At 47.3% G+C, this 9,786-nt stretch overlaps 1 protein-coding gene across 1 annotated transcript; it reads right to left on the bottom strand.

Moving 5' to 3' along the window:
• LOC119448961 (uncharacterized) lies at positions 1–2,432 on the bottom strand. Its single transcript, XM_049666154.1, has 3 exons — positions 657–2,432; positions 438–573; positions 1–366 (listed from the first exon to the last, which is right to left on the bottom strand). Exons 1-3 carry the CDS (start codon positions 1,784–1,786, stop codon positions 118–120), a joined length of 1,515 nt encoding a protein of 504 aa, XP_049522111.1. The 5' UTR covers positions 1,787–2,432; the 3' UTR covers positions 1–117.
• Between the last annotated feature and the right edge of the window lie 7,354 nt (positions 2,433–9,786).

Here is a 9,786-nt window from a genome sequence, read left to right as displayed (position 1 = left end):
GCAGTCGTAAGAGTATAAAGATGCAGCGTGAAGTTATCACACGCTTCATTAGTTGCAAAACACTGTCATATTAAGGCAAATTTAAAACACTTCTTGCGTACACACACGAAAACAACCTCATACCTTTTTCTCACATGCTCTCACAACGTATCCAGCAAGAAAAGCTACTGGCGCTAACTCAAGATCTGCTTCTGCTTGAGACCGCAGCGTCAGATATGCGAACTCACTGGAAAGCTCCGTGGTAGCACGCTCAACAGCAGCTGGTAGGGTGCATGTGTTAGCATCTGAAACAGACAACCGCATGGGTGCCTCCATTTCGGAAGAAAGCGGCGCGTTTCCATCCCTAGCTGCTTGAAGAATGCCAACCTGTAAAATGAAGGAAAATAGTTTAGATGAAACGTTGCGTGAGGGCACTTCAGAATATTTTTAGGCAGTACCTTGATCAGTTTCTCCACAGTGAACACTGCAGTCCTGGCATCCACTCTGTCGTTGCCGTCATTAAACTGCCGGAGGCAGCTAAACAGTGACTCTATGGGGTCGCTGTTCAGGCCACGTGTCAAGACATAGCGGTAACTGAAATTGAGAAAGCAACCTATATAACACATTGATGAAAAAAAAGGTGAAGCTTCAGAGGCGACAAAAAAGAGAACACCTACTTGATATGGTCAAGAAGGTATTCAATCAGTGCCACTGTTGATCGTGTAGTGAGGAGTGTCGCTTCGTACGTCTCTTTCGTCATTCGCATTGACCGGCCGCCTTGCATATAGAGGTCTTCAAGGTAGCACACGAAATCTAGTTCCAGCCAGGATAGCCTTTCATCATCTGTCGTGTAAAATGGTTCCTCATGCTGTCCGCCTGCCTTCACTGCATACCATTTCGCGATCATCATCATGAAACTGATAATTGAGAATTGGCTTGCGTCAGGATGACATTCGGGGTTTTCCTGAAGAAATTCAAGCGTAGCTATTGTTGCGAGAGAAAATATTTGTCTCGCCCTGCACACTTTCATTTTCTCTAAGTTGTTGGGTTGAACGTGTGCACGGGTAAGAAACCTGACCGGCTTCGCCAGCAACTGCGAGTGAATTTCAAAAATTTTCTTCAAGGAGAAACCACCCTGAATGAGCCCATCGCCGTCCGTCATCTCTCGCTCAAGAAAATTCGTGTGTAGGTTCTTTATGAGGTGATTGGGGTCGAAAGACAAGAACAGTGGGTGACCTTTTCGCAGAGGGTGGGGCACGACATGAACAAGGGTGCCATCTTCTGAGAGATGCTTGAAGAGAGCAACGTTTGTTTGATGATTGTCAGTTACGATTCTCACAACACGAAAACCGACATCTTCGGCTGCTTTCATGACTTCCAGTGTCATTGCAGAAAGCTTGTCGTTCTTGAGGCATCTTGTGGAAAAATAGCCCACCGGTATGACATGGCCTGTTGACTGTCCTCGTAGGACGAAGCATAACAAGCGGTTTGGTACTTCAGGAACTGCACTTGACTCTTCCTCGCGACTCATGTCCACAAGACCAAATATCCTGTCCGCTTGTTTGTCATAAATAACTTTCTGCGCAATGGCCATCTCATCTATAATGAGTGAGCAGTACACTTCTTGTTCGGCGGATAGCCCTTCGCGTTCCACACGCAGCCGCTCCCTTATCAGTGAGGTCACACCGACTTCGCTGGACGAGTGTCCTACATACTTTTGAAGCGTAGCACGACATGGGAGCTTCAAAAGGCCTCTGCTTCTAACATGCTCGTACCCTTTGTTTAACAGGCTTTCCATATAACGCATTCCCGCAGGATTACGTCATCGTAGACGGGCTTTTTCTTGCCTAAACTGGCCACTTGGTTGCTGATAAAAACGGCAGCTTTGTCTCCTTCTTGCGATTTTCGTAATGCATGAACAAAGGCCTGAATGCCTTTGTTGCTTTCATAACTTAAAAGGCGTTCCTGCATTTCATCTCGGTCGGCCTGCAATTTTTGCAACTGTTCTCCTTGATGATCAACTTTCTTTTTCAATCTGTTCACTGCTTTCTTTGACTCTTCCAAGACATGCGCAAAATCTAATGTGGTTTGGCTGGCCTGATCTACAGGACAGCTACGTTCTGTGCACGATTCTGAGGCAGACTGTGGAACGAGCACTTCGATCTCGTCTTGCACAGGGTGCAAGGAACCTTTGATCTTGGGGCTTTCTCCTGAGCTTTCACAATCACCTGCCCCAACTATTGCGTCACCAGCTGGATTCATTCGCTGGCATTTCCTGGGCTGCACATTCGTTTTTTGCATGTGCTGCGGAAACCCGGGAAACACAGTTGGGACCGCAGTCGGAAGCAAAAGCCTAATGTTCGTGTTCTTTTTATAGTCATCCTCAGTAAAATGTAATGAACACACCAGCGACCTGTCGCTTGGCTTCCACTTGCTTCCTCTCCCTGACAGCCCTTGGCGAGAAATATTCTTCGGCCAGGCTTCCCGACGCTGTAGATTGCAGGGGAATTCGTGTTACTTCACAGTAGTGTCTCTTCTCGCGTTCGAGTTGTACAGCGGCACACAACAGCTTCGTGGCATCACACCGCTAGTAAAAACCGTCTGCCACACATGCGCACACCAAAGAACCGTAGTCAAGTACAGAAAACCTAAGGCAAGCTGCTCACACACACGATCACACAAAAAAAGCACAAGAGAATGCGCACGAAAAAGCACACTAACACGGATAAATCCTGCGGCAACCACATTGTAGCATGAACTGGCGTCTTGCCTTGTGTACCGTAGCAGTGGCGCCCTAACCAAAAACAGCGGCCGCAACTGTCAACTTTGCCGAGAGGCGCTCGCCCATTGACGGCGACGCGACGCAGCAGGCTGCACCTGTTTTTTATCCAACGGCCGTGGTAATACCCTCCCCGTGAGGGCTTTTAGGGGTAACATGAATAAATAAAAATGAATAAATAGCCGGTGAAATTAAGTAGGACCTCAGTTCACATTTAAAAACAAAAAAAAAAACATCTGGATCTTTATACAGTTGCCAAAACTGCTTCCACGATTGAAGCCGTTTGAGAAATTATGGCATTGTTTAGAACCGATTTCATTAATAAAAATGTGAAGAAGCTTACGTCCTCATGCACAAATAGTGCTGGCACTGAGGTTTGTTCCTTCACATTTGAAGCAATTATCCTCATAGTTGCAACAGCAAGGAGGTCTGTAAAAAGATGACAATTCGTGTTAGCTTCAATGATCAGACAGACATGTGCAATACAATTGCACAAAATTTTTGTTCTTTCTTGCTTGTAAAAGCTCTGTTTACCTTTGATTCAATAATATTTGTTTTCTGAAATTGTTGAAAATCACAAAGCAAGAGGTTATAATCGTCACACGGAAAATTTCAATCGCGATCGAGCCGACCGCACTGCCACGTAGATAAACGTTATAAGTTCCTCGTTGGCGTAACATATTCTCCGCGCACAGGCGCGGTACGTCGGACAGACATTCTCGTGCCTGCGGATCAGCCATGCCAGATTATACCTTTCTTGCGCCTTACGACGTTCTACCTTCAAAATAACATCACTGATTTTCCCGGGGGAGCAGTAGGGGCATTTTCTTTGAACATTTTCTTTGAGTTAAAATGTTTTGAAAAGTCACGGAGAGCAGCATACGAAAAGCCTGGCACGAGCGAGAATACTGCTCCCCTGGCAAAATCAGTTATGTTATTTTGAATGTAGAGCACCTTTTGGCGCGAGAAAGGTATAATCCGGCATGACTGATACAGCACGAGCACCACAGGCGCGAGTAAGTCCATCCGACGTACTGCTCCCGTGCGAGGAGAATAGGTGACACCAACGAGTAATCTACCTCGAACGTAATTTTGTTTCCCAGTCACTCGTCCTTTTTGCTATAAGACACCGTTTACTGGCATTTTCAAAACAATATTTTTGATCGCGACGCCGCCTTACCAGACATCGTTTTAACATCTATGCTACGCCAAGCAAACAAATAAAATTAAAACGGGCTTACCTCGTGAGCAAGTTACGAGCGCGTAGACGGTTGAACATCCGTTGAGGGGGTAGCGCTGAGCTCAGCGCTACCGTTGAGGGCATCCAAGCACATACGTGCACCTGAACACACAACTTATTCAATGCCATTGCGTGCAGAGTCTTGTAGACGAAGTGAAACACATTCAGCACAAATATCCCCGCACTATGACGGCACATCACGAGCACACACGCGCACATCACAGAGCGACAAATTCGGAACTTTGCCAGTTCGAACATGCCGAGAGTCAAGCAGCCTAACCATCCATCGCTTCTGTTCTTCGCTCACGATGCGTCAATCTCTGTTCCTTGGGGCCTTGCTCCACTCTTGAGTACAAATCCAGACATATTTACGGTTAACTAACAATCTGCTCAACACAAAACAATAAAAGCTGACTGACTACACACTTGCAGCTGCATCAACCACTTGTTAGATCCTTCCAGATCGGATGGATGGATGGATGAGGCTGAACCCTTTAAATCGGGCGGTGGCATACGCCACCTAGCCATGACTATTAACATAATTTGTACTTTGTGGTGGGTGAAATTTCACCCCTGCCTTAATTTTATCCACCAATCAGATAACCTCTGTTTGGTTATTTCTACCCGCTTAAAGTCTATTTTGCCTTCACTGTCCCTAAACCCCAATGCTTTGAAAAAATCAGCCCCGTTGCCTTGCACTGTAGGGTTAAGCCCCTTACAGAAAAGTATGAGGTGTTCAGCCGTTTCCTCTTCTTCTCCACACGCACAGCACAACGTGTCTATACCTTGGTACTTGACTCGGTACATCTTAGTCCGCAATACTCCCGTCCTGGCTTCAAACAACAAAGAGCTTCCCCTAGAATTATCGTAGATACTTTCTTTGGCAATTTCTTGCTTGAAAGTTCGGTATGTGCCCAGTGCTGATTTCGTCTGCATCCCTGTTTTCCACAGACCCCTCTCTGTTTCCTTAACCTTTTTCTTAACCGCTGTTTCCTGGTTTGCACCCCTCCTGCAGTCCAAATATTTGATTGACAGTTTTCTGGTCAGCTTCCTCCATTTTGTATCAACATTCCTCATGTACAAATAACTGAAAACTCTCCTTGCCCACCGCTTTTCTGCCATCTCTCTCAATCGCTCCTCAAATTCTATCTTGCTGCTGGCTTCCCTGCCCTCGAATGACGTCCATCCCATGTCACCCTGTACCCCCTGATTTGGTGTATTTCCATGTGCTCCCAGAGCCAGTCTACCTACCCCTCGCTGCTTAACTTCCAACCTTGCTCGAACCTCTGATCTCATGCATTGCCGAAAGTCAAACTAGGGACCATCACCCCTTTCCAAATCCCTCTCACCACTTCGTACCTATTGTAATTCCACAGTGCCCTATTTTTCATCACAGCTGCATTTCTGCTACCTTTAGCCGTCACATATTTTTCATGTTCCGTTAGGTACTCAGCCCCATTGTTTATCCACACTCCAAGATATTTGTACTTATCCACCACCTCCAGCGTAACCTCCTGTATCCTATGCTCGCTGCCCTGATTATCATTAAAAGTCATGACTGCCGATTTTTCTTTACTAAACTTCAAACCTAAGCTATCTCCCTCTTTACCACAGATGTCCATTAATCTCTGCAAGTCTTCCTTGCTGTCAGCCATAAGTACAATGTCATCTGCATACATCAGTCCTGGTAATGACTGTTTAATCCATTCTCCCTGCTTGAAATAGGAAAGGTTGAAGCCAAGTCCACTCATCTCTAATTTTTTCTCTAATCCTTGTAAATACAGCATGAACAACAGAGGTGACAGAGGGCACCCCTGCCTAAACCCCTGCTGTATCTCTATAGGCCCAGATACCTTGTTTTCCCATTTTATAAGCACCCTGTTACTTTTATAGATATCTTTAAAAGATTTCTTACTCCATCTTCCACCTCTAGAGTGCCCAGTATGTCCCACAAATCCTTTTGGATTACACTGTCATAGGCTCCCTTGATATCCAGAAAGGCAAGCCATAGGGGCCTGTGTTCCTTTTCTGCTATTTCAATACACTGTGTCAATGAGAACAGATTATCTTCTAACCTTCTTTGTTTTCGGAACCCATTTTGTAGTTCCCCCAGCACCTCCTCGCTCTCCACCCATGCCTGCAGTCTGTCCTTTAAAATCTGCATCACCACCCTGTAAACCACTGACGTCACTGTTATGGGACGGTAGTTGTTTATGTCGGCTTTGTCTCCCTTTCCCTTATATATCATGCTCATCCTGCTCAGTCTCCACCCGTCAGGGGCTTTACCGTCCATTATCATTTTGCTCACTGCCTCTCTTAATGCTTTCTTAGATTTTGGGCCCAATGTCTTTATCAACATAATTGGGATGCCATCAGGACCTGTCGACGTGCTACTAGGAACCCTCTTCTCTGCCCTTTCCCACTCGCTTTGTGCCAGTGGAGCCACTGCACTGACTAGTCCATCCTCACCTGATTGAGCACATGCTATGTTTCGTTCTTTAAATTTTTCTGTCATCATTGTTCTTATATGTTCCATTGCCTCATCTCCCTCTAGTCGAACACCTTGAGCTGTAACTATAAACCTCTGCTCTAGGCTAGTCTTATTACTCAAGGAGTTGAGATGTTTCCAAAATTTCTTCGCTGCTTTTCTATCCTTTTTGTTTACTTCTGACAACCATTGGCTCCCCTTTCTTCTGATCTTCTCATTGATCAAATTGGATGCTTCCCTTCTACAGTTTAAGAAGTTGTTCCATTTTCTGCCTACATCAGCTTCTGGTTCACCCCTCTGCTTTGAATATCTGTGTTCCCTGGATGCTTCCTGGCATTTCTCTATGGCCTTCTTAACCTCCTCATCCCACCAGCTCTTGGGTTTACGTCTTCTGTTCCCTTTTGTCCTGACTCGTACCTTAGTAAGCTCTAGCTCAAATAGTCCTGTTAAATTTGCATATGTCCATTCTGTTTTTGTATCCTCTGAAATTACTTCCTCAATTTGCTGGGTTGCTATTTCAAGCTGCTTTTCCGAGTAAAATATCCCACCTGGTTGTTCATCTTGCCTCCTACCTACTTTCATTTCCCTTCTAAAACTCACCTTAATACGTTTGTGATCACTACCTAGACTTCTGGAGCCATATTCATCTATGCTCATTACATTTAGCCTACCGTGCATCCTATGTGACATTAGTGCATAATCTATCGTCGACTGCAGGCTCCCTACCTCCCATGTTATGTGCCCTTCACACTTCTCAGTACTGTTGCATACAACTAAGTCATGCATTTCACACATATCCAGCATCATGTTGCCTGTTGAGTCTGTGTACCCGTCCATGTCTTCTATGTGTGCGTTCATATCTCCTAGTATAATAATCTCGCACCCTTCCCCTAGCTCATTAATGTCACTTGATATGCATTCCAGCATTTTTTTGTTTTCCTCTTTGGCATTTGCTCCTGTCCACAGGTATACAAAGCCAAGGAGTGTCTGCTCTCCTGCAACTTTCCCTTTTAGCCATAAATGCTCCTTGCATTCCTGTTTGACCCTTTGCCAGTTCATACTTTTATGAATGAATGCACCAATTCCACCCCCTTTTCTGCTGCCCTCTGTTCTATTGCAATATTCCCATGCATAGTCAGGATTACAGGGAGGTTGCTCCATGTCCCTAAGATGTGTCTCCACAAACCCGTATACCATCAGCTTTTCTTGCCTTAGTTGCTCGTCTATCTCCTCCCACTTCAGCCTATTTCTGCCACCTTGCATGTTAATGTAACCTATGTCAGAATGACCTTGCCCCTGGTGCTTACGTCTATTTCTTCTACCGATTCTACGTTTCTTGAATCTTGGAGCCTCTCTGGGTCCGTCTTCGTCTACACTGGTGGTCTTAGGGCTCTGGGTCCCCCCAAAAAAGCCGTAGCTTGGCGCCCTATCCTACTACCTACGCTCCCGCCCGTGGCACCACTGTAGTGAATGCCATCCTGTGCAAAAGGCTGGGAGCCAGACTCGTACACTTCCCGGTTTACCTCCATTATACCGTACCCAAGTGGTCTGCTCAGACCCCTAATGACCCGGTTAGCCTCAAGCACCCTCCATTCCATCGCGCTAGCCTGGCCCCGGACATGTGGGATTGTGCATATGGTCACATGCACTTTCGCAGAGGTTTCTCTGAGTTTACGCAACCCAACCTCTAACTGTCCGTTTAGGTTCTGGCTCCTTCCCTTCAGCACATCGTTGAGACCAGCATGGATAACGACCAGATGTTCATGCTCGAGGTTGTCCGATACCACCTTCTGAGCTTTTGCCATTGCGTCAACCATGCACTTCCCTGACTGGGCCTCCACCCTCACCCGCCCGTCTGCCTTCACTGTTGTAAGGACGCCCTCCTTAACCCTAGCTACGTTGGAGTCCCCCACCACTAGGACCCTTCGCTCTACACGTTTGCCTCCCGCCTGCGATTGTCGTCCTCCAGTTCGCGCTAGCTGGTTCTCCACCCGCCCTGCGCCACTGACACGTGACGATGTGCTCCCTGCCGTTCGTCCCTTCCCACCCGAAGCCTGCTGCACTACCTCGCTGTAGAGTTGTGGAGCCGCCGTGTTGCCGCCGGCTCTCGCCTGCTGTTCAACGGCCCCTAGGCGTCCCTTCCTGCTCTCATGGCATGCCTCTGCCTGAGTCTCCGCGCTGTCCCCGCCGCCCGCCTGAGCTGACCCGGGATTACGCGCCGCCTGTACCATTAGCGCCTCCACCCGCTCTTCCAGCACGGCCCGCTTTTCCCGTTCTTCTTGTAGCTCGCCAGCTATTCGCTTTACAAGGACGGCCTCGGCCCCCTCCCTTTGAAGCAACTCGCCGATCCGAGTTTCGAGCTCAATTCGCCGCTCTCGCTCCACCTTCAGCTCCCCTTTGAGCTCTTCCACACTGGCTGCCCATTCCCCTTCCATCCGCCGCACAGCTCCCTTAAATCCTTCACACGACCTGCACGCGAAGCTAGCCTCCTCAGCGTCGGCTAAACTGGCGAAGTGCGTCTCGTCCAAATAACACCAACGTTTGCACTCCTCGCACTGCACCAGCCCGTCATCACCCCTGTCCTTCCTAGCCTGCCGTGCCATTGTCCACCCGTCCACCTAACGAGAAAGCCCAATAAAATACCTGAACAAGGCCCCACGGTAAGCCGTACGGCAAACTCGCTATCCGGCTACCTCCGCTAGCTTCCCTAACGCGGTGGAAAACTGCCACTTTACACTGCTTTCACCATGCAACACGTGTGCCACAACCGCTTCCAAAAAAAAAAAATTAAACAAATTGAACTATTCGCTACCTACTAACATCCTACCAAACTAACCAAGAAAGTAAAAAAGCATGAAAAACAATATATCTAGATAGCTCGGGTACCCTAACACTTCTATCAACCAAATAAGAATAAACAAAAATTGAACTTATTCACTGCTCCTGCTGCGCTGAGCTCCACTCGGCCACGACCGTCCTGTTCGGCTTCACTCGAGAGAGCCTCACTCGAGAGAGCTTCACTCGAGAGAGAGAGAGAGCTTCACTATCGGAAGCACAGTGCACGGAGCCACCTGGTGTCGCGCGCTGTGAGCACGGAGAACAAATCAGAATCGGTTTCGTTTTCTGGTTTATGCTGTAGTTGCTGGAACAGTAAAATTATTGCTTGACAAATAATTTAACTCTGAAAGAGGATAATGCTTCCTCTTCGACAAGTTAGTGCATTTCGTACAGAGATAGAAAAAGCAAGGAGAGGAAAGGCAGGCAGGTCAACTAGACGAGCGTCCGATTTCCTACTGGGGA

This window comes from Dermacentor silvarum, chromosome 4 (genome assembly GCF_013339745.2).
Source record: "Dermacentor silvarum isolate Dsil-2018 chromosome 4, BIME_Dsil_1.4, whole genome shotgun sequence".
Lineage (NCBI taxonomy): Eukaryota > Metazoa > Arthropoda > Arachnida > Ixodida > Ixodidae > Dermacentor > Dermacentor silvarum.
This window is presented reverse-complemented; position numbering and strand designations above follow the sequence as displayed.

Coding starts and splice junctions, on each gene's coding strand:
- LOC119448961 (XM_049666154.1), bottom strand. CDS start 1,786: ATGCGTTATATGGAAAGCCTGTTAAACAAAGGGTACGAGCATGTTAGA. Junction 574..656: donor TACCTTCTTGACCATATCAA/GTAGGTGTTCTC, acceptor TCTCAATTTCAG/TTACCGCTATGTCTTGACAC. Junction 367..437: donor CTGTGGAGAAACTGATCAAG/GTACTGCCTAAA, acceptor TTCATTTTACAG/GTTGGCATTCTTCAAGCAGC.